Source organism: Entamoeba invadens (genome assembly GCF_000330505.1).
Source record: "Entamoeba invadens IP1 unplaced genomic scaffold scaff_1105074724939, whole genome shotgun sequence".
Classification (NCBI taxonomy): Eukaryota; Evosea; order Mastigamoebida; family Endamoebidae; genus Entamoeba; species Entamoeba invadens.
Window position 1 is genome coordinate 274,805 of NW_004440180.1, and position 24,897 is coordinate 299,701.

General features: G+C 29.5%; 9 protein-coding genes across 9 annotated transcripts; 7 read left to right on the forward strand and 2 right to left on the reverse strand.

Moving 5' to 3' along the window:
- Positions 1-778: 778 nt before the first annotated feature.
- EIN_419680 (hypothetical protein) lies at positions 779-1,627 on the forward strand (the record flags this gene model as incomplete). Its single annotated transcript, XM_004254742.1, has 1 exon — positions 779-1,627. One exon carries the CDS (start codon positions 779-781, stop codon positions 1,625-1,627), a length of 849 nt encoding a protein of 282 aa, XP_004254790.1.
- A 348-nt stretch (positions 1,628-1,975) lies between these two features.
- On the forward strand, positions 1,976-3,718 carry EIN_419690 (hypothetical protein; the record flags this gene model as incomplete). Its single annotated transcript, XM_004254743.1, has 1 exon — positions 1,976-3,718. The coding sequence occupies one exon, from the start codon at positions 1,976-1,978 to the stop codon at positions 3,716-3,718; it is 1,743 nt and encodes a 580-aa protein (XP_004254791.1).
- A 1,194-nt stretch (positions 3,719-4,912) lies between these two features.
- On the forward strand, positions 4,913-6,499 carry EIN_419700 (hypothetical protein; the record flags this gene model as incomplete). The annotated part of the gene is made up of 1 exon (XM_004254744.1): positions 4,913-6,499. The coding sequence occupies one exon, from the start codon at positions 4,913-4,915 to the stop codon at positions 6,497-6,499; it is 1,587 nt and encodes a 528-aa protein (XP_004254792.1).
- An 843-nt stretch (positions 6,500-7,342) lies between these two features.
- EIN_419710 (hypothetical protein) lies at positions 7,343-7,885 on the forward strand (the record flags this gene model as incomplete). Its single annotated transcript, XM_004254745.1, has 1 exon — positions 7,343-7,885. The coding sequence occupies one exon, from the start codon at positions 7,343-7,345 to the stop codon at positions 7,883-7,885; it is 543 nt and encodes a 180-aa protein (XP_004254793.1).
- A 1,888-nt stretch (positions 7,886-9,773) lies between these two features.
- Positions 9,774-10,808, forward strand: EIN_419720 (adenosine deaminase, putative; the record flags this gene model as incomplete). The annotated part of the gene is made up of 1 exon (XM_004254746.1): positions 9,774-10,808. The coding sequence occupies one exon, from the start codon at positions 9,774-9,776 to the stop codon at positions 10,806-10,808; it is 1,035 nt and encodes a 344-aa protein (XP_004254794.1).
- A 4,122-nt stretch (positions 10,809-14,930) lies between these two features.
- EIN_419730 (serine-threonine protein kinase, putative) lies at positions 14,931-18,056 on the reverse strand (the record flags this gene model as incomplete). Its single annotated transcript, XM_004254747.1, has 3 exons — positions 14,931-16,604; positions 16,817-17,156; positions 17,254-18,056. 3 exons carry the CDS (start codon positions 18,054-18,056, stop codon positions 14,931-14,933), a joined length of 2,817 nt encoding a protein of 938 aa, XP_004254795.1.
- Positions 18,057-20,483: 2,427 nt separating this feature from the next.
- Positions 20,484-21,677, forward strand: EIN_419740 (hypothetical protein; the record flags this gene model as incomplete). The annotated part of the gene is made up of 1 exon (XM_004254748.1): positions 20,484-21,677. One exon carries the CDS (start codon positions 20,484-20,486, stop codon positions 21,675-21,677), a length of 1,194 nt encoding a protein of 397 aa, XP_004254796.1.
- A 555-nt stretch (positions 21,678-22,232) lies between these two features.
- Positions 22,233-23,611, reverse strand: EIN_419750 (hypothetical protein; the record flags this gene model as incomplete). The annotated part of the gene is made up of 2 exons (XM_004254749.1): positions 22,233-22,456; positions 22,492-23,611. The coding sequence occupies 2 exons, from the start codon at positions 23,609-23,611 to the stop codon at positions 22,233-22,235; spliced, it is 1,344 nt and encodes a 447-aa protein (XP_004254797.1).
- Positions 23,612-23,955: 344 nt separating this feature from the next.
- EIN_419760 (hypothetical protein) lies at positions 23,956-24,867 on the forward strand (the record flags this gene model as incomplete). Its single annotated transcript, XM_004254750.1, has 1 exon — positions 23,956-24,867. The coding sequence occupies one exon, from the start codon at positions 23,956-23,958 to the stop codon at positions 24,865-24,867; it is 912 nt and encodes a 303-aa protein (XP_004254798.1).
- Between the last annotated feature and the right edge of the window lie 30 nt (positions 24,868-24,897).

The window sequence follows — 24,897 nt, forward strand, 5'->3', positions numbered from 1 at the left end:
TCCAAATTATAATCACATAAATCACTTTTGAAATGTTTTTCAATTAAAAAAACGAAAAAAATAGTGTTACATGTATCAAATAAACGGGATAATACATGTAAATTATGTTAATAATTTTATTTGTTCATTTTGATCTATTCTTATTTTACCACTTCAAAAAAGGCTGAAAATAGCGTTTTTTTACTATGAAATTATTGCAAATATTGGAAATACTCCTTATGGGGGTATTCATGTTTGTGTATCATTTTTGTCCCATAAATGATTATAAATAACAATTATTAGTTTTAAAAATCATAACATATGGTTTAAAACGGATATTTAGGTTTTTTTCGACAAAAAAATAAGAGGCTATCCACACAAAAGAATCCAATCCGCAGGGATTCACCATTTCTGTGTGGATACGCCCTATCACGTTAACACTCTTTAATTTCAGTCAACTTCATTGATGTGTACTAAATGTTTTTCTGTCATAATAAAAGTGACATTTAAAATGAAAAGTCATATAAACTTCGGTTATTTAACAAAGTGAAAAAAAAATACAATGAGTGAATACTCATTGTCATGTCAAAAAGCATTAAAGTAAATTCAAAAATTACTGATTAATAGTACTTTTACTTTCTATTTTTCTATTTAATTATTTTTTTTAATAATCCGGATTAGTTCAGACAAAAAAAAAAGTTTGAATAAAAAAGACTGAACAATTACAATGCTTGAACGATATTTATAACTAATATTTTTTAAAACGTTGTACTAAAAAAACCAGAATCTGGAGTTATTGATGTCGTACGTCTTGAGCGAAAACACATCATATACGCTTGCACACCGAGTGTGTCCTTTCTTTCCGACTTCTTCAAAAGACCAATCACTTCCTCTTTCACAATTATCTGTTCAAAAGAAATTTGCAAAGCACCTCCTTAAAACACGCCGACAGACTACTGTGGAGTGTAATGTTGCAAATCCTTTTCTTCTTAATGTCTCTGGTTATTCATCGCAAGAAAATAGTCTATGTTTGGCATACAACAAAGTTATCACTTCATGTATCACTCTTCCAAAGGGATTCTACAGTTGGTTTTTTAGAGTTGATAAGCGCGCGTTATACAGTGTATTAGTCCTCAACAAATTTGGGATTCTGACAGGCATCTCGAACATACTATCCGACAAGAACTTCATATTTAATGCTTCCCTTTTTACATCACAAACTTTGAAAATCACATTTGACTCTCGTAATACTGAGAATTCCGCATTTTTTGTTGTAAGAATTTTAAACAAACAATTTGGGAGTTCGTGGGGATATTCATTTCAATTTAAAAGTCATGAAAAAAGCTCTGCAAATAAAAGCATCCCATTCGATTGTAATTCACAGCAAGATTTTAAAGAAGAATTTGAGGTCGTAGCTGAGAAGAAGATAGACGTCGGTGTAAAAAGCTTTGTTCTTGTTTTCAATAAGAAACTCGAGACGGGATATTATGAGATCCGGTGGCATTGCCCCAAGCAAGTTAGTCAACCAAAAATTAACTCGTCAGTTAAAAAGCAGAAAACCAAAGAAATAATTTCAGCGGACTCGCCTTACGTTTATAAAATTGACTTTGTTATCAATGACACTGTTAATGTACCCACCTTCTTGTAATATTATTGTGTTCTTTTATGGTTACTATACTATTTAACAATGGTTTTCTGTATTATATATTACAAACCTTACAAATAAGTATATTTTATAGTACAATACAACTATATATTATTTATATAGTTTTAATTCATAGAATGATAAACTTCAATAACTTTGAGTTTTTAGTATTGAAGTTTTTTAATGGAATAGACAACTCAAAAGTCGTTGTTGTGGTTCTTCTAATTAAGTACATATTATTAGTCAATTAAATTAAATAACAAAATAAAAATAGGATGTTATAATGGGAAGTTTAAAATCAAAACAATAAAGGGTTATTTAAAGAATAGAACTCTGGTATTATTAATACAAATGGGAGGTGGTAAAGCAAAGAAACAAAAGACGCATACCACTGCTCAACAACGGTCAGATGATATGAAACCTCGCTCCCCTGAATCAACCGAACAAACTCGTCTTTCAAAACAAGAAAGGAAAACGCAAAAGAAACTTGACAAGAAAGAAAGAAAACAAGAAGAGCGATTGAAAAGGGTTATGCATGGCCAACAAAACAACTCCACTGAAAAATGTGGTAAAAACTCGGGGAAAAAAGAGAAAGTCGACCGCTATGAAAAAGCAGACAATTTGACTGAAATTTCACCAACGACTTTGTTAACAACAGAAACACTTAAAATGAATTTCAAAAATTATTTAACTACTTTAGATACATCGGAGTTACTTGCTTATATCACTAACATTCCTCTCCGTCTCACAGAAACTGAACGAAGTTATTTGGAAGTCATTGAAAGTGCGTTAGAGGTGAGTGAATACACTTCACAGATTGATGTTGCCAAAAGTGATTACCAGAGTTACATGTCTTTTTACAACACACGAGATGTTAGTGCACGCAGTAAAGTGGAGAAAGTTAAAATTGCACTCGACGAGTTCAAGCACACCATTTTTGGTATTCTTTTCGCAAGTAATTATAAACTCGCAACTAAAATCCTCAATGACCGCAATGTCGAAGAAAAATTCTTCCAAGAGGCCTTTGAAGCCGCTCGCCGGTTTAAAGCGAGTAACCCGGCTTCTATGCGAACCACCTATCAAAAGTTGATGCACATCCTTCAAGACATTGTGATTTATGACAGAGACTTTATCGGTCCAGACTTTGTTATCAGTGGGAAATATCTACCGATAAAAACTGTTGGCAGTGTTTGTTCGCAAAACGACTTGATTTTGATATGCAAAAGTTTGGGGTTAATGAAAGGAGACAATCACATGGAGTTTGACGAGAACACTAATTCATCGAAAGTCACAGTCGCTGTTCCAAATGTGGCAACTGATTTTTTGGTCAATTCGATTAAAGATGGGCTTTCAGGGAGTGAAGATATGTGTGGAATTGTTCAAGGGATGTTAGACGAATTGTCGAAGTATTCTGGATACGCACAAGACAAAAGTTTGGAGATTACACGAGGAAGAGGTGGTGCTGCATTTTCACATAACCATAGCGAGCAATATACATTCGTTAATCAAAGCATGACGTTGTGGTGGAACGTTATGCGCCATATCAATGAGATGTGGTTGAACTGTGACGCAGACTTTTTGAGTGGTGAAAAATATAGTTTAGTAAATACAGGACAAGGATTACAACGACTTCAGAGCTGTCCACGAGTCGGAAGAGCAATGGCTGAAATTTTAGGAACGACAAAAAGAGAAGTTGGAGGTGGATGGAGAGGGCTTTCAGTTGTTCATTTGGGCGATCGAGATGTTCCAAATTCTCTCTTTTATATCGAGAAATATTCCGAAGTCCCATGGATATTGTCACCAATATTACGAACTGTTCGATGGTTGAATAAGATGAATACTTTAAACAAGGAGATGAAGGAGTTTCGAATGCAAAAAATGTTTGAAAAACATAAGCCTTTAGACTGGAAGAACGCAATTCTGCGACATTTCTTCCAACATGGGTTTGATGGAAGTGGCTCTGATGGCGGAAGTTGTATAGATGGAAGACTCACATCGGCTTGGAATTGGTGTTCTATGATAGAGAAGTACATTTACTATCCCATTTTCTTACTCGCCGATTTCGAAGGATTCGATGGACCTTTCAAAAAGTGAATTTTGATTGTTTAAAATTTAAACAAATGTCTTTGAGTTGTTTTTTATTATATAAAACTATTTGATGTCATTTTTATTACTTTGTTATTTTTTGTTTCTTAAAAACTATAACACTTATAATAACAAATAATTCATTAATTCATTAAAATTAAATTATGATTGAATTATTTTACACACCAATTTAAGAGAAAAACAAATACAAAAAAAAAATTTTGGAACATCTTTCTCAATGGTCAAATTTTTTTTTCTTCTCCCAACCATCTTAGAGAAAACAAAAAGACAATTGGCCACAAATCAGGTGAGAGTAAAAAACAATCTCAACCAAGTCTTATTATTGGTTTGGGTATCATTATTATGTTACTCTAATCTAGTACATTTTTTGTAATAAGTTGATAAAATTGTAGAGTTAAAAAAAACTTATGATATTTATTTGCCACAAATAAAATTTATAAATTTATCATTTAAATATATTATAGTAATTTTATTATTATTTGTTAAAAAAAATGAAAAGAACTTTTTCATAAATAATTCATAAACTAAAAAAAAGCAATTTGAACGAAATGTAACCATTTCAATTAGAAAAAATAATAATGAAAAACGTTAAATCTATTAAAACACAAAATGATGCGAAATGTCGGACCAAGGCGTGGTCTCATTTCAGAAAAACAAAATGTGCCCGTTTGGAACGAGGCATCTTTAAATGAAAGTGTTAAAGAACGGAAAGCCTTACTCGACAACATCGAAACTTTTTGGAACGACGAGATGAACTTTTTTGAAAGTATAACTAAAAAATTTAAGGCGATAGAAGTTGAGATGAACGAACACGCTATTAAAATAGAAAAGCTGATATACAATGCTGACAACACCTATTTGCGTTTGTTTTATTATTTAAAGTTATAATATCTTTTAATAACTTTATTGCTATAAGTATTGGTTTGTCATGAATTTTTTTCACTGTAAGACAAATGTTAAAATATTAGTTAAATAAATCATAATTTTTCATTTAAAATCAATATTTAATACAAAGGTTATTTTATTAACAGTTAATAGTAATAAACAGCGAATAAAATACTCACTCAATTTGTTGCTGCGTTGAGGTATTTAACAAATAATTTTGAGTTATTTTCGCAACACATATCTGGAACACCGAAAATTCAAAAGGAAGTCATAGAAAAGATTCACGATTTGCGAACGATGGTGACAGTCCAAAAGGAAGAGATTTTCTTTTCACAATTTAAACTTTTTGAGGAACATCTTTCATATTTAACACCATCTTTGTTGCTTGACTTTTTCAATGCGTTCACCTCGTTTTTTACACTTGGTTCGTCATTTTTTCAGGAAAACGTTTTTATAACAAATTTATTGGAGACAAAAAAGACACATGAGAACACCCCCGACTTTGTCTCTTATGTCGGGAAAACTATTAAAGATATTTTAGAAGAAGAACATAAAACAGTTAATGAGTTACCCAAAACGATAGATTCAATCATTTCAGTGTTATACAAAAAGGGATTTTTAATTAAAGGAATATTTCGGGAAAGTCAAGTAGCTTCTATCAGACAAGTTGAAGAAATTTGTATGAGACTTTCAGTGACCGATTTTGAAAATGTCAACGTGGAGGTTGTTGCTTTAGTTTTTAAAAAGTTTTTGCGAAATCTACCTGTTAGAATTTTCAATAGAGAACAGACGGAGATGATGATGAGCGTTTGGAAGAGTTTGAATAACAATTCATCTTCTTTAGAAATTGCTTTAAAAAATTTATTAATAGTTATTAATAAACTTCCAGAAGAACACCAATTAGTTTTCAAAAGTTCACTGAAACTATGTTTTAAAATTGCAAAAAATAGTTTCATCAACGCAATGGATGAGAAAAATATTTCGGTTTGTCTTGCAAACAATTTCTTCACTTTCTTGCCCGTTGATAATATGGAAATTTACGAAAACGCAATGACAGAGGAAATTTCTATATGCATCAAATTCTTTCAGTTCTGTATCACCAATTTCCAGTTGATGTTCCCTGACCAAATCGACGAGAATGTCATTCAAAATGTTATTAACGAACAAAATGAACTCTTGACACAACCCGTCAAAATCCCAGAAAAACCAGAAACGCAGAATAAGGAGTCTCCTAAAACAACAGAGTCAATGGAATTTATTAAACCCGTTTTTAAAAAGACAGAGACACCACCGGATGATGCTGTGTTAAAAAATTACGAGGAATTTGAAAAAGCACAAAAGGGGGTGTCACAGTGTGGCGGGGCAAATCGGAAACACAAGGTCTGTAACGAAAGTGGTGAAACATTTACACTCAAATCTCTTTCTGGCAAAACGAAAATTGACGAAAACCAGGCAATTGAAAACGGAACTGAAAATGTGAAAAAAGTCAATCTCATCTTTTTCAATCGAAATGTTACTCCCCGAGACAACGTGACGGAAAATTTAACAACACGAGAAATTGTACAAAGAGATGTTTTACACAGAAGTCCAAGAAATTCAATAAATTTTAATTTCGAAAAAAAAAATGAAAAGGAAAAAGAATGTGGGATTGTGGTGGAACGAGATAACACAAAGGCGGAAACAATAAACAAACAAAAGATTGAAAAAAATGATGAGGATGATGAAAGCATTGAAATGCCAACAAAAGTTCAAGCTTCAATCAAAATACCACAACAAGATAAGATGAAGAAGGATATTGATGAAGATATCAGTTTTAAAGTATTCATAAATACAGGTGGAATACCAAAATTATGTGAGAAGTCAAACCCAAACTTTGATGTGTAATTTATCTGGTGTGAATTTTTTTATTTTTTGAAATATATTTTTTTGTTTAACACTCAATTTTGTACCAGTTTTGAAAACTGAAGTTATTTTTAAAATAGGGAAACTAATATTGTGAGAATTGTCTTCCTTGTAAAACTCATTTGTTTGATAGGCATGTCAGTAACCATGTAATTATAGAATGAAAACCAGAAAGTATGGTAAATAATTTACTATTAGTTAATAAATAATATATTTATAAGTTTAGCATTTGTCATTTTACAAAACATCACCAACAAGAACAAATTCCAGAATTTGTGGTTTTGGAACTATCGCATTTACAATGAGGTCTAAAACTCATACACAAAACACATAATGCCGAAAATACGCAAAACACACAGAAATACGGCAAAGTGTGATGCTCAGAACTCAATATGTTGTATTTTAAAACGATGTGTGATTTTACAGATTTTTTGTGTGAAAAGCCAGAGACAATGAAACTGAATAACACGTGTGCGCATTGGACATGAAATGCATTTGTCAAAGTCATTTTGCAAAACTGGAAATAGTTTTCTATTTATGTTGGAGAGTAAATGGTTTGCTGGTTATTCAATTTTTGTGGCAACAATCGGGGTATTTCGGTGAAATAAACTCAGAAAGAAACACCGAAACCTCAAATTTGGAAATAGCAAAAACTAAAGTTGGAATAAACCTGAAACAACCATATCATATGGTAAAATAATAGTACAATAATCATAATTGTATAGTAAATCAAATGAGATTTAATTAAACTCATAATTCCAATCACAGTATAATTGGAACGAGGCTATATTTAAGGCGAAAAAAGACGTGAATTTTGAAATCAAAATGATCAGCCTTAAGCGGATAACACGATCAACAGACACACTGTTCACACCAGCACTTCATTTGCTCAACAATGCATTTGAGCCCGAGTTGCGACGCCCAGAAGCACAGTTGAAATACATCATTGAGAATGAGCCACGACACCACTTCTTTGCTGTAGTGTATGAGAAGAAAATTGCAGGCGTTTGTGCGGTGTGGAGAATCATCAAAGATGTCAATTTCATTGAACACGTTGTCATCTCACCCGACATGCGTGGCCTGTGCATTGGCAAAAAGGTCATTGATCAACTAAAACAATTGTTTTGTGGTCATTGGTTGTTGGAAGTCGACGGCGATGCAGCCCACGAAAAACTTCGAAAATGGTACACATCTTTTGGCTTTAAAACACTCGACAAATCATATCTCCAACCTTCTTACGTTTTTAATGGGCACCAAGTCCCACTCTTTTTGATGGGAAACATCCCACAAGAATCACTCACTTTTGTCGTCAACACGATGAAAAATCTTGTTTATTTCAACAACAACAAACAACTCATTCATGTCTGAGTATTTGTTTACTCACTCTGTTTTTTTGTCTAAAGCCATTTCTCTTTTATCTTCTTTTTCATCTTCTTATCCTCTTTCTATTCATCATCTATTATCTCATTAGTTCTTATTATTTACTATTAACCCTTCCAATACCAGAAATATGCTTGTTATAACACGCATACAAATGAAATTAAACTTAAATCCGTAAACTAAAAGTTATTCTAAATTATACAGGATTTATTTTTAATATTGTATTTTTCAGTTCACGTTTGATGTATCATTTATAATATATAAAAAGTTTGCACGTTTTATTTTTGGATGTTATATAAATTAAAAGTCTAACACAGTTGTGTCATTCATATTAGTTATAAAATATATTTTATAATAATTTAGAGTAATGTATGTAAAGGTTCTTTCTTTAAAATGTGAAAAAGGTAGTAATGTTATTCATATACATTTAATTTATTTTGTGTAATGAAAACGATTTTTTTAAAACGATAGTTAAGAAGAAAAATTTCGTAAATATATCTCGTATACATATGATTCTCAACAAAAGTTCATAAAGTGAGAACGCTAACCATCAGTGTGGTTGCACATACAATATAATAGTATTTGATTGTTTGTTACATATATTAAAATTCAATAAAAAAACAACTTTTTTACACGTTAGTTACAAAACATTAAAACATTTACAATATAAACTAAATTAAAATAATTACTTTTGGAATTTTCAAAGTATGACGTATCCCTTGTTTTTCAATAAAAGAATTTTTATCAGAATTTTATTTGATACGTTTTCTTATTTTAAACCCTGTTTTTGAAAAGACTTATAATGTATAGTTTATTATACTATACACAAATTTTTGATATAAAAAAAAAATATTAAACTTGAAAATAATAACAGGAAAAATCGTCAAGTTTTCCTCACAGAAAAAGTGAACCTTTTTTCAACAAAAATACGATTTTAGGTTAAAATTTACTATTAATTTGTAGTAAATTAAATTATTTTTTACTGTTAATTTTGTTTTCTGGTATTCCCCATGGTTGTAAAAAGTTCAAAGCGTTTTTTGCATTTATTTACTCTAAAATACACTCAAAATGAATAAGATATAAATAAGTATACATTTTTTGGAAATTTTTGGTACTGGAAGGGTTAAAACTATATTTTTTTAATATTTGATATTATAAAATCAAAATAATTTAAAAACAAAACTGGATAACATAAATTATAACCTGTTTTTGGCAACAAGTTAGGTTTATGGACAGACTTTTATCAAACCAATTGTAGTAAAGTTAAAACTACACCTTGTTTCTAAAATCATCCATTTTTTTCCATATTAAAACCTGAGAAATAATGTTTTATAACAAATTGTTCTTTTTTTTCGGAATTTGTAATAACTTTGTGTACAAGTTGTATTTTGACAAACATTTTTTCCATATTCGACTTTCTGCTTCAATCTTGACAACTTTATAATAATTTCGATTTACAAATGTTTTTTTTGGCAATTGTAAATATATTTTTTCATTATTTGTGGAAAAAACAAAAAAACAAAAAATATACTAAAAAATTATAAAAATGATGATGGAAGAAGCTCTTATTTTTTCTAAACCATTATTTTTTAAGTTCTGCATTTTTTAAAATACAAACAATAAACAATATGAATAATAAATGAAGTTTGTTGTAATAATTCCAAAAATAAAAAAAAACAATCGAAGTTTAATTTGTCACTTTTAATACTAAAAACCAAAGTAAATTATACAATAAAATATCGAGTAACTGGTTTTTGTTTTAAAAAGCATTTTTGCCCACAATTTTTGTTCTTCGCCAGATGTGCCGAAACACATTGGAAGCATAAAATAAACTTCTTAAAATCGGGTGTTGACATATCTTTTTTCATAGTAACACATGTTCACAAAAGAGCTCATCCAATCACTCCCAAAGGCAGATCTTCATCGTCATTTTGATGGATGTATCCGACCTGAATCTGTGCTTGAACTTGCTACAGAACAACACATAACACTCCCAACAAATGACCTTACTCAATTGAAGTCGATGATAATGGTTTCAAATGATTGTCAATCACTCCGTGAATATTTGCGAGCCTTTGATATAATCGGGCTTATTCTTCAATCCGCTTCTAATATCACACGCACAATGTTTGAAGTCTGTGAAGATGCGTTCAAGGATGGCATAACATATGTTGAGTTTAGGTTTGCCCCGATTCAATGTATAATTCAAGGTTTGACATACCATCAAGTGATGGACGCTGTCATTGAAGGGATCAAACAAGCCGAAGACAAATACCCTATTGTAGTCCGACTTATAGTTTGTGGGATGCGACAATTGTCTGGGGAAAAGTCTATGGAAGCTGCTAAACTTGCAGTTGAATATATGAACAACTACGTTGTTGGATTTGACCTTGCCGGACCAGAAGATGGAAACCCTCCAACTCTTCATAAAGAAGCGTGTGACTATTGTCATGAGCATGGACTATCTGTTACAATTCACGCTGGGGAATCTGCGGGATATACAAGTGTAGATCAAGCACTTGATTGTCATGCTCAAAGGATTGGACATGGAGTACATTCAATCGACTCTGAAGAAACAATGAAAAGGCTTGAAAGAGATTGTATTGCAATTGAAGCGTGTGTGACCAGTAACACACAAACAAAGACTATTCAGTCTCTTGGCACTTACCCACTCAGAACATTTTTGAAACATAACATTAAAGTCACATTTAACACAGATAATACTGTCGTTTCAAATTGCATTCTATCAAGTGAGATAAAAACATTCTGCGATTTGTATGACTTAACAAGCCAAGAATTACACGACATCTTATTGTCATCGTTTGATGTTGCTTTCATCAGAGAAAATAACATGAAAAATAAAATAATGAAAGATGCTGATGAAAAACTGAAAAAACTTCTCAAACTCTAAATATTAATTTTATTTAAACTGTGGTATGTATTTGTTAAGATAATATAGAAGCTAATGAGCAAATAATAATGATTTTCATTGTGAATGTATGATGTCTATCCAATTGAAATAAAAAGTCAACTATGCTGATCATTTAACATGATATATTGTCTCATGACTGTTATTACATTTTTTTCAAAGTTATAAAATACATTTATAATTTAATTTAAACCGAAACAATTTGATTAATTAAAAGGGCAAAACAATAGCTAAAATATTTAAGGGTTTCTTGAGGATAAGGTGTATCCTCAGGATTAAAGCTATCCTTATTAAAAAATATTTTTCTGAGGATACAAAAAACAAATCCATAAGGTTCAGTTCCCCATAAGGCCCACTTTCATAACTCAAGTTATAATTTACACTTAATATTTCGAGTCAAAGTTCGAATTTTAAATAATGGTAATAATTTGTCATAAATGCCAAAAGATTAAATACAATCAAAAAATCGCCACAATAATCAGTAAACAAAAACAATAATTATATCTCGCTTACTTGAGACGGGAAATAATAAAGTGTGAATTGTATTTGTTCACATTATAATTATAAACTTATTGATATTATTTACGAATCCTTTTTAATAACAAAACGATTGAATTTACATTTAAATTGATAATTGTTTTTTTATCAAAATGAAAAATTGAAAAAGTCGAAAACACTGATTTTCTAAAAATGTATTTTTAAAATAACAAATTTATTAATAACTTTGTAATTTATGCAATTATTCAAATTTATTGTAATAACAAAGTTAATCATATTGTGTATATTTTAATATGATTGTTTCATTTTGATTTTAACTTGTGTTTTAAACAAATTTACAGTTCTGAGGATGGCAATTATTTTCTGAGGATGACAGAAATAGAAAGTTTACACTTTTACATCTGTCTGAAATGTGTATTGAGTAAGTTACTATTTTTGAATATGGGAACACGTCATTTCAATTCTTAGATGTTTAAGTCTGTGTTAATAATGTCTGTTTGTTACACGACTTACCATCCTCAGAGATATTTATAGCACTGCCATTATTGATTTAAAATTCTATAAATAAAATTATCAAAGAATTTTTATAAAGTGAGTTTTGTTAATTGATTATATCAAAAATCGTCAAAACACAACAAAAACGCCAATTAATATATATAATTAATTAATAAATTGAACCCATTTTTATTGAGAATTGATATTGTATAAAAAATAATATAAACATATATTTCTTGTGTATATATGTTTTGAAATATAAATAAAACCGTTTAAAACAAAAATGATTTTATTTTAAAATTTGTTTATTTATCAATCGTTGTTTCATCGATATCCAAAACCTCTCTTTTTGAATTTGCGCAAATACATAAATTGTCATCGCATAGAGTATACGTTATTAATACGTTATTTGCTATCAATTTTTATTGTTTGAAATTTCATGAATTGATTTATAATAAATTATTTTTGTAAAAAAAATTAAAAATTGTTCGATTAATTTGTTTTGTGATTTTGATAAAAAAAATCGACTTTTTCGATAATTTAAATGTCTGTCAAATGTTTTCATTTAAACCAAGGTTGGTCAAGTGGTAAATCAAAAAATAGAAATAGATTATTTTTTTGTAAAAATCAACTGAAAGAATCATCTTTCAAAAAATCCATAAATAGCATTTTTCAATAAAATCATGTGTTTCAAAATATACCTTTTTGATCTTAGGCAAAAAAATCTAAATTGAAAGAAATTATGTTTAAGATATTTACCATCCTCAGAAAAATTAACAATCCTCATGAATCCCTTTAATACAACAACATTTATACAACTGTTTCTGAGATTGTTGTTTTTTGATTCAACATATGTACCCATTGTGGTACAAATGAATCCCTTGACATACCCCACATACAAGCTCACACACCATCTTCAACTTTCTTTCACCAACATCAAGTGCTATATCTTTGACAATGCGCTCAGTATTTGCACATAATTAGATAAATGTAATTATCATATTTGTTTTGTTCTCATAAATTTGGCTTGAAGGAGTGTGACAGCGTTATTACAATCACCGTGAAGCGAAATTGTAATCAAATTTTCAAACGAAAAAAATATTTGTATATAATGCAGTTTACACTTTTATCATATTTTCTTTTTCTATTGCATGGCACTTTTTCGGTCATGTTGTCAAGTGCAATTTTGTTAGTACAATTCATATTCTTTTTTTAGATAATACAACATTTTTAATATTGTTACCTTGTAGTCTTTAATTAAATAATTATTTTTCGAATTAATTATTGATAAAACAGATAGAGTGGAATTTATTAAAGCTGTTTTAACACAACCAACATTTTTTGGTGTTAAACTTGATTCCAAAATCCAAAACAAGAATTCCCACGTCATTAATTAATTGATAAACATACAATTTCATTACTAGTACAATTGTCTTGATCTCAATCTCGTTAATAATTTCTATATTAGGAGAGTAATTACAATGACCAACTTTAGTCTTGGTTGTATAGCACCCATTTGATATAAATTTTTACTTTTTTAAATTTTTTCATTTTCAAAGTCAAGTGCATCAATGCTCACCTTTTTCTTGTCACTAACAAAGAAGATGTGTCAGTGACACCTCTTTTTTTGAACTAACAATATCAATATGATAATTACTAATGGTTATTGGCACATTAAATATATTGTTTAAATTACTTTTTATCATATGGTTGTCAATTTTGATGGAATTAATAACAATGTTGGAGTGGGTTAATAAGAGTTTGATGTTTTTTTGTCATACCCAACAACCCAAAGTGATGGATTTTATCTCAAATTGATTTTTAGTTCAGAAACCACAATGAATAATTGTATCAGTAATACATTTATACAATACAACCAAAAAACGTTTATATAGTTTTGGACACTAAAATACACTGTATTCCTTTTTATTTGGAATACATCCCAAATCTTTAAAAATGAATGAACTAACAATCATACATCTTAATCGTTTATGACTTGGGCCAATTAATTCCTACCATTTTTACACCTTGATATTACTGTGTTATTTTTATGAATTTGAAGACTGTTATCTTTAATGCAACAATATGATTTCAAGTCAAATCCACTATTTTGTGTTTTTGGTCTCTTAATTAAAAAAACATTTAGATAAAATTGTTATAATCAATTGAAAAGAGTCTATATATACTGCATAAAATATGGTCATATAAACAATAGTATTTATTTTTTCATTTAAATTTATTTGGTTTTCTACTTTGTTTAAAGACTAATCCATTGTTATGGTGGTTACATTTAAAAGACTTTCATCATTATTGACACTTTTCCCAAAGGTGATATTTTTAATAGCTAAAATGACGAGAACAATAATTTTTTCTGTTGAATTTGATAAAATCAAGTTGATAACATTGTTTATTACCTTCTGACACTTTTTTTAATTTTAAAAAACATTCCGATTTATTATTGGACTTGTCATTTACGTTGATTTCGTGATTGAATTAGATATCGACATCAAAGTCCAAATTAAAAAAAAATATTTTTAATCAATAAAAATTTGTATTTTTAAAATCGTTTTTAAATTTATTAATTGTTGAGACAAGTTTTTTATATTAAAAACATTTGTTTTTTATCGCCTGTTTTAGACTCTGATATCTTAAAATAAATTTCAAACAATTGATTGTTGTAACCACTCGTGTGATTACATTGACTTGATAATAATACAGTTGTTTAACAATTTTGAACATTAAGATTATTACTGTTTTGTTTTGTCTATCTTTTGTTAAAAGATATGACCAACATTTTTTATAATAAGAATAATACATTTATTATCGTTATCAATGAGTGATACACTTATTAAGAGTGTTCCAATGTTTTTAACTGCAAATGAATTGAAAAAAAATAATATCGAATTTTTATTTCATTGTTTGTTTACAGTCACTATTTATTAAACTTAGTCATGTTCAAAACAAAGCCTCACCAAAAATAATTATTGTTGCTTATTAATTATTTTTGCAAAACTTGGATATATCAATATGGGGTTAATTAAAGTTTTAAATGATTGAATTACAACTCAACTAACAAATAAATAAATAACTATTACAAAATAATAAAACATGTCACTCTTTGTCTTCCAGGTGGAGCATACGTTTCATTCTTTCGGTTCTTGTAATAATCAACTCCTCCGTTTTCTTGTCGAATTTGCAATTATCCAACTCACAGTAGTTATTTGTGTCTTCGTTCATAGCGACTATCATTTTTGTTATACATTCGAAGTTTGGTCTATTAAATGGGTCATTTTGCCAACAGTCATTCACCACTTTTCGATACAATTTTGGCATATTTCCATCAATTTCAAGTCTCTTTCCCATTTGTACTTGTTTAACGATATCCAAAATGTTTTTAAACTCTTTATATGGTTGTTCCTGATAAAAAATTTCCCACGCGGTTATTCCAAAAGAAAACACATCAGAAGCAAAAGTGTATATATCGTTAAATGTTTCAGGCGCCTCATATATTGGGGAGTATAACTCTTTATTTTTTCCGGTTTTTAACAATTTTTTGGTGAACAAAGACGTCCCAAAATCCACAATTTTAATCGAACAGGCGCTATTAAAGTCCAGTGAATTTACTAACAAATTGTTTGGTTTTAAGTCCAAGTGCATAATAAGGTTCTCATGAAGAAATTGCATTCCTCGAGAAATGTCATACAACATCGCAATTTTTAGTTTATATGGAAATCGAATATAAAACTCGTTTTCCTTTCGGAGGTAATCTGTTAAAGAACCTAAAACAAAGAATTGGATGACCTTCAATACCTGTGGTACGTATGTAACAGATCCCATGTAATTCGCTATAAACGGGTTTCTCAATTTACTCATCGTTTTGCATTCATTAATAATAAGCGTTTTAAGAGATTCAATTTCTTCATCGGTTAAATCGTCCCAACGAAATTGTTTTATAGCAACAGGAACACTTCTGTAAACGCCGATATAAACATCGCTTGTGGGACCTCTTGCTATCGGTTTTTCAGACATGTCCAACTCATCCAAATCAAGTTGAGTCGAAGAAATCGCGTCTGTTTTTATAGTCAAATTGTAGTGCAAATGACTCTTAACTTTACGTTTTAAAAGTAACATCTTTTTCTCATCATCGTCAGACCACGTTTCAAAGCTTTTGTTCTTCAAAAGTTCTTTGATTTCACACAAAACACTCTTCGAGTCAGATACCCAAATTGTATATGGAATATTCATATCACGTATCTGAGTTGTACAAAAGAGAGTCATATACACTGTCGTTGTTTTGGATTTTGTATATGGAGAGAAGTGTAGCACCTGCGGTTCAAAGTGAAAAACAAATTTCTTTGTGTTGGGCGTGTGAAAAATGATCATCATGTGTTTTTTACTATAATTTTTAGCTCGAATTTCTTGATACCGCGTCTCTCCAATTTCACATACATTGTTATCAGTACCGAAATCTAAATCTAAGGATTCCATCCAATACTTTGACTTCTTTGAAGGCACACGTTTTAAAGAGCCTGAAATGTAGAAATGATACATCGGTTGTTGTAATTTGAATGTGTTGATATCAATTTTTTTGTGACTTGAAACATAGAAAATTGTCGTTGAAATTATTATCACAATGACCACAAACATCATTACACTTCCCGTTACTATACCAATCAGTTCACCCAGAGAAATTTGTTTTTTCACGCAAGACAGGGGATCTGCAGGGTTTGTATAAAACCCTTTGTCACAGCGACAGTATTGATTACAGTTGGTTCCATTGTCACACTAAATAATAAATATAATTTTGTATAAATAATCTATTTAAAATTTCAAAAATGACGTAAAATATTAAAGTAAAACACAGCGATTAAATTGTGTATATTTAGATCAAAACAATTCAATTTATTTAAAGAAAATTTACTCTTAACATTTGTAATGTTAATGTTATTCATTAAATCGATAAATCGTTGTGTTTTTGAATACAACAAGTAACAAACTTCTTCTGTTCTGATATACCTATCACTTGAATCATACAATTTGTCTATTCTCCCATTTCCACACAACTTTGCACGACACAGCTTCTCGGAAGTTCCCACAAATCCACCACGTACTAAACATTGACAATTTTCAAGACAAGCTTCTGTAAATGCTATACATTCATCTGATGGTGCTGTACCGCCAGATAAACACTCTGGTGTGATACAAAAGTGATTTTTTAATATCAAGTTTGATTCACAACGACAGTATTGATCACACCCTGGCGCATTGTAATAACACAAATCAGTGTTGTTGACTTGCCAAATTCGATTGTAATAACACACCAAGTGACAGTCATCTCTTTTCATAAGTTTGAGTTTAATAATAATAATTATTTATTATTATTATTAAATAATAATAAATAATTATTATCAAACATAATGTATTGAAAACAAACCCCCCATATCCAGGTGAACACACACATTTTTTCTGTGATATTAAACACCTTCCTCGATGTTCTTCAAATCCACAATTATCTGGGCAAATAGCATAGAGATCGATTTCGACATCATAGTCTTGGTCTTGTGTGAATATACTGAAAATTCTGCTCTCGTTCTTACCATCTATTTTTACAACAACACCTTCCTTTTCAGAACTTGCAAGCACACCAATTCTTTCACCCGTCCACATATCAACACAACGAGGTTCATCTTCACCATCAGCGTTTTTTCTTATTACAATTTCTTGAAGATACTGAACTCGATTCATTTTTCTTGCGTCGAATAGTAACGAATAATTTCCATTAAAATTAACTTCGAAGTGGAGAACTTTGTACACTGAAGAGTTCATACAAACGGGATGTGAAAAATACCCTTGACTTTGAATAGGGAAATAAAGTGCTTTTGGAGTTCCCAAATTTTTGATTAAATCATTTGCAATGTTCTGATCAATAGTCAAAAACGTCTTTAAGAGTCTCCCCGACGCAGACGAAATATTCAATTGGATTTGCATATTACAAAAATTGGTAACAGACACAAAAAAGTAATAATAGTATGTCCGAGAAGGTTCTAAGGGGTATGGCGAGTCGTTTGGAATTCTCACTTCTCGACCATTATATGACGAGTTCATTGCAGAGTGTGATAAGCACTTTATCGTTATGAAGTCGGGCTGTGAATTTGTGACATCAATGTTTAAGACATTGTCGCACTTGTTTAATTTTTGAATTGTTATGACTAACTGATCTAATGTGATTTTTTTCATGTTGAATTTAAACCAACGTCCGTATTTAAATCGTTGATTGCTCAAACAAAACGACGTGTCGACAACCGAATTTTCGTTAATTTCGAATTCGAACGGTGTGTTTAAATCAAGTTCGGTAATGTATTTATCATCAGGAATTTTCTTGTCCAATTTTATTCGATTTGTCGACTTTTTGCACACATAGTTGTCGGATATGTAAATTGGGCTTTCAAGATGTAGTAAATCTGTAATTGCACAATGTAAACAAGAATGATCATTATCATATTCTACATGACATGAATTCATACAAGTGTAATTACTTACACAACTACCATTGCATCCGGGTGGGCATATTATTTGACTTCCATCAGCGATGAAGAAAACAAGTAATATCATGAAAAAACATGTTTTCTCCATCAAGTATTGATTTTTTAGGTTAGACAGTTTAAATTACTTGTTGATTCTTTCAACAGTTATTTATATAATATCACTCTATTTTCTTATTATCCCAAAAATCAACTATGATTAAAATGTGTCAATAAAAAACACAAGTTTTCTGTAATAATTTACTTATGGAAAGATTTTTCTTGGAATATTGAAAAATTGGGGTTTATTCAATCCGTTTTAATTATTTTATCATAAAATATATTGGAAAACTTTTTATGTAATTTAAGATATAAATGTTTTTGTTGTTTAATTATTTCAAATTTTGAAATATTCGATTTATCATTTAGTTACTAAAATTAATTATACATAATTGTTTTGTTTAATAATTTAAATAGTAATATTTATAATTTAGTTAATATCATTTTTGGTATTTTATTAAAGTCAAAATGTATAGTACAATTTACTTTACTTGATAATTTTATGAAATAATTAATTTATCTTAATTATAGTAAATTAATACAATATCATAATTAATTATTAATATGAGCTTCATATTTTTTTTTATTATTTTAATTATTTTTATAATAACTTATTATAATAATTGTTTTTTTGTTTATGGGTAAAAAATATAAAGGAATGATTTAATTACATTATATATATCAATTTTTTTTATTAAATGAAACCCCTGATATATGAAAAAAAACGAAATCATGTTTTTTAATTTAATGTTATTTTTAAAACAAGTCAATCTTTCAACTTTATCTATTCTTAATCACAATTTAATAACTTTTGGACCATTGACAATTAAAATAATTCTCTTGTTTTTAAATTAGTCCATTTTTAAAATAGATAAAAAATAATAAAACGGGTCAATTAATTAACGGTTAATCATTTTGCATATTTTTAATCCATTAATTATATAATATTGTTCTGATTCATTATTCATTTATATTAATCAATTAATGATTGTTGTACATATTGACCACATTTTAACTTACAATTTTGATTGAATATCTTTCGTGATCATCTAATTATCAACATCAACACGATTCAAATAATATTTAAACTCAACAATTTGTCTTTTGAGATTCAAATTAAAATTATTTGAAATCTATTTATTTTATATTATTTAATTTTTAAAATAAGATTATCAAACATCCAAAATTGTTTTTCAATTTTTGAACTAAGAAGAAAAAAATGATAAAATAAATTTTTCCTTCAAAAAAACTAAAAAATAAATAAAAATGTTTGCCGAGTTTGTCGTGTTTACGATATATTTCACAAGTCTTGTTTTCTTTTTTATCGGGGTTTTAGGTTTCGTTTGTTTTTTGATTAAAGCAAACACCAAAATTGCATAAGATGAGGACAATTTAATAACACAAAGGCGATGTTCTTTTTCATGTTAGTGTTTAACTATGGAATTTCCCATGCAGTTAATTCACAAGAAAAATTAAACCACTCGAAAAAAGTGATGTTTATGGCTTCAATTGTATTTATCATTATTCCATTCTCATTGATCACTTTCTCATATCACAATTCTTTTGGAGAATTGACTCGAGGGGATACTTTTCTTTATGCGCTCAAAATGTTTTTGTCGGCAGTTACTATTGTTACACTTAGTTACCTCCCCATTAGTCGAAAGTTTCCAATGTATTTTGATACACTGGATAATGACGACGACGCGGAAATGAGCTTATTGTTGAATGGGATTGGCGCTTTGGTTGGTGTGGTTTTTGCTTTCATATTTTTGGTTGGTGCATTTACAAATTTTTAACAACTTTGGTTAATTTTGTTTTCCAAAATTTAAATTGCTAAACAAATTTAAAAGTTTATTAAATAATAATTGTTTGATTTTAAGCATTTTAATCTTAATTCGATCATAACATATAATTTAAACATTTCAATACTTTTAAAAGTTTTATTAATAACAATAATAAAAATTAAACCAATATAAAAAACATTTCAAAATAAAACATATAGAACTATGTAGACAATTATAATAATAAAACATTTGTTTTATAAAACAGATGGTTAAAAAATAAAACTAAGTAGTTATAAACGATGTCTACTTTGTTCAACCTCCAAATCATGGACGCCCATTCACTTTCAATAGCAGATAAATCTTCACAGTCATCTGATCCATACATCAAATTTCACACGTCAAAAACAAAAACACAAAAAAGTAAAATAATATCGAAGACGCTAAACCCGCGGTGGAATCAAACGTTTCAAATTAAAGCGGAATTTGGGGAAGAAGTTGTTTTTGAAGTTTGGGATAACAATACATTTACGAAGGACAAACCACTTGGTATAGCTGTTTTGGTGATTCCCGAGATGGAAAAAAATGAACGTATTTACGATGTTCTTACAATTGATGAAGGTGGTTTGTTGTCTATAAACATTCAATGTGTTACTGAAGGTGTTCCACATCCCAAAGAGCTAACAACTTCGTCGACAGAATGCGTGTTGATGTTTAACGAATTTGCTACAAGCACCAATTTATTCATCAAAAATGCCATTTTAAAGTTAAAAATCGAAGGAAAGTTTGAGATTTCATCAAACCCGTTTATAATTGGCACTGGATCATTTGTTACATTACCAACATGGTTTGTTGTAAAATGTAAACCAAACGACAAAATTATATTTGAAATTCTTACACAACAAATTGTGGATGGAATTGGTAAATATGTTGGAACGTTTGTTGTCCCAGACTATCGAGAAAATGAAAGTGAAGAGAATGAAAACATTCCAATAAAAGAATTTGGATCTCTTTATATGAAAATTAAATGCGTCAAAAGTGTCTATAAATACTCTGATTTAAAACAAATACCACAAGACGACGATTTTGGTATTTCGGAAAACAAGAAGTTGTGTTTGAATGTGTACAACGTGGAGGATATTTCATTCGAACATTTCAACCCAAACCACGACCAAAAAATGCAATTTTGTATAGAATTTAAAACGAGTAGCAGAAAGAAAAAGAACACTGCGTTTAACAATTTTTATCCAAGTTCATACTTCATTGCGGGGTATAGATTTAAATGTAAAATTGGAGAAGTAATTGAATTTATACTCGTTTCTAAAGATAAACATGGAGAAATAAAAGAAATTGGAAAGGCAAAATTGTTAATTGAACATAAGTCTGCAACATGGAAAAAAGAAGAACTTAAATTCGACACTTTTGGTAAATTATATGTAGGTTACAAATGGATGAGAGGGGTTTCAGAAAAATACAAAGAAATTATGAGTTGTTAAAAACAAATAAATTAAAATGTGGTGCAATTTATTGTTTGTTAAAATTAAACATAATTTAACTTTGGTTAAAATACAATGTCGTGTTTATATATATAAAATCAATGATACAAATATTATATCATTATTTTATCCATCATTAACTTGTTTTAACGTTTTTACATTTAACAATTCTATCAAAAACAAAATGGATAATGGTAATTAAAAGTATTCATTTTATATACCACTGTATTATTCAAAAACGATGTTCAAAGTTTAATTCCAACTTTTTGTAAATTGTAAATTTAGTACGACCGAGTAATAAATTTACTTATTTATAAGTAAGCAATTTCCACATCACTTTGCATTTTAATAATACTTATATGAATTAATAAATAATATATTTAGTCTTAAATATAATAAGTAATAATTGTCAATCAAATTTGTATATCAATTTTAAATAATCACAAGTTTTTAATTTATTGATTAAATTTAATGTATGAAATTAAAACATAAAGTTTAATTTATTATTATTACAACACCAATGTTACCAATAATAATAACACAATTTTAGCACTGCTAATTGCCAGATATTGTGACAATTTCCTTCTCATCCCAACACATTGCAGCAGATGGTGCATTTTCATTTTTAGCAAGTGTAATATCATCAAACCAATAACTATTTGTCGAAGAATTTTTATTGACTGCTAAGAACCCCCAAAATTTATTATCAGTCAAGTTGAGCTGACTGAATGGTATTTTGAAATATTTCCACTCATTCTTTTTAATACTTAAAAAATGGGCTCTGCCTCTGTTCTGAGTGCTTTAATATACAAACTACTTTCACTATCAAAACTACTTCGGATATAAAACTGAAGTGCACCATATTGATCAGCCCTTGCAGGAAATGATGCGCCAATTTGAAGACCACCATATGATTCCATAATCATTTCCAAACAATATTTGCCTTCTTTTGGTGAGTCAGTCGAATAAACATTTTCTTTGGATTTGTATGACCAGTCGTTGTAAACACCAACAAATCCATCTTTATACAAAATTGAATAATCGTCCCACAAAGTACAACACTCGTTAGCATTTTCGGGTTTCGATGTTTTATACAACTTTTCAACATCAAAAAATTGATCTTTTGGAATTACAAAATTTCCGTCAGCTACGGTCATGATGTTTTCTTGTGGAGTTTGAATTGTTGCTGTCACAAAATCATTGTTAATAGAATACATTTTTAAGAAAACTGGAAATTCCAATTTGACGTTGTCTGTCACATGATAAGACCAAACATTGTATTTACTTCGATTCATCGGCAAATAATCTTGTTTCATTGAATCTTTGAGAAAAACACTTTTCAACCCCAATGTATGCTCAGAGACTACAACTGCAAACCACCATATTGAAGACCCATTAAATGTTTTGATTTTGATATTTCCATTGTAATCACAGGCAACCATTCTAAAAGTTACATTTGCAATTCCTCCAGATGCAACATATGGAAACGCATTTGCAGATAAATCAAAGTGAATCATAGAACCATCACACGGGATGTTGTATTCATCAGCAGGACAAGAGTTGTCGACACGAAAACGTAAAGTTCCTAAAGGTCCAACCATTTCATAACAAATCCCACATTTGTTTGAGTTGTCATAAAACGCCCAATTTGGTGAACCACCAAACATATAACCCGAAATAACGGGGTCCGTGCGTGGACCATAATTACAACAACCACCTTTTTCCCATTCTGGATAAAAAGTAATGCGTCCTTTAGTACAAGAAGATAGTGGTGTTAATGTGGCCTTTTGACTTGTTTGCTTTGCAAAGGAAACAACAGGAAAAAATTCAGTAATAGTTTGTTCACTTGTTTGATTTGATATTTTCTCACTTAATGGGCAACCAGACAATGTAAGTAAAACCAAAAGAAAAAGTTGAAAAACCAAAAAATTCATCGAATTTGATTTTTTAGGTTATTTAAATATTAGGAATATTTTTATTTAATTGACATGAAAAGTTGTCGGTTTTTTCAACTACAAATTAAAAAAAATTTAATTCTAAAAAAAATTATTGTTATTTTAAATTATAATTATATTATGATTTTATAAACCAAAAATAAATATAATAAAATATTAAAATAAATTATTACTTTATTATAATTTAAATAATCCAAAAATCTTTATTTTCAAGAAAAGTAATATGGATCTATTTTAATATTCTAATCGAAATGAAGTTGAATTTTTTGCTATTTTTCTTCTCCTTTACATTATCGACAACCCCATTTTCGTTAAGAGGATTTATGATATATCATCACTACACCAAATATGAGGCAAACGATTCTCAGATGATGTTATACAATTTCACATCGGGTGTTCTTCGTGAATTAAGTTCGAAATGGTCTGATATTGTAATCAACCCAATGAATGGTATAATTTCACCTGATGGTAAAAATTTTGTGTTTATGGGTCGAAACCCTACAAGCAACTGTTTTAACATTTTTGAGTACGATCTAACTTCAGACAAATTGCCAATCAATCTTTCACAGAATCCTGATGATTATGATGAAGACGTTCACTACAATTTTGATGGATCAAAATTTGTTTTTAAGCATAATTGGCATCTTGTGGAGTTGGACAGAAAGACGGGAAAATTAATTGATATAACCGATAATACCATTGAAGCTTCTCAACCAGTGTATTATACAGACACTCAAATAGTATATTCGAGTGGTGCGGATACTCAAGCAAGTATATGGACCGTGAATACCAATTCTAAAGTAAAAAGTTTACTGTACGACCATAAGAATTTGACGGATTATTACCCTGCAAGATACAACAAAACACATTTTATTTTTACAAGTTGGTACGACGAGAAAAGAACAGACCAACTTTTTATTGGAAGGTGGGACGGAAAGGATGAGAGTGTGAGATTGAGTTTGAATGATAAAAATACAGACCATTCAGACGCAGCTGCTTTTGGAGATGGAAGTAATAGAATTGCGTTGTGCACCACAGAGAAGGGAAATTATGATTTGTATTTTGGTGATGTCGTGACGGGTGAAAAGTGGTCGCTTGACTTGTTCAATACCCAAATTAATACAGAGTTAAATGAATTGGCACCATGTGTATACATTGAAAAAGAAGAAAGTAGTGATGGTGTTGAATGTTTGGTGCGAATTATCACGACGATTGTTGTTGTGTTATTAATTTGATTTTCGGTATTCATTTTAAATACAAAATTT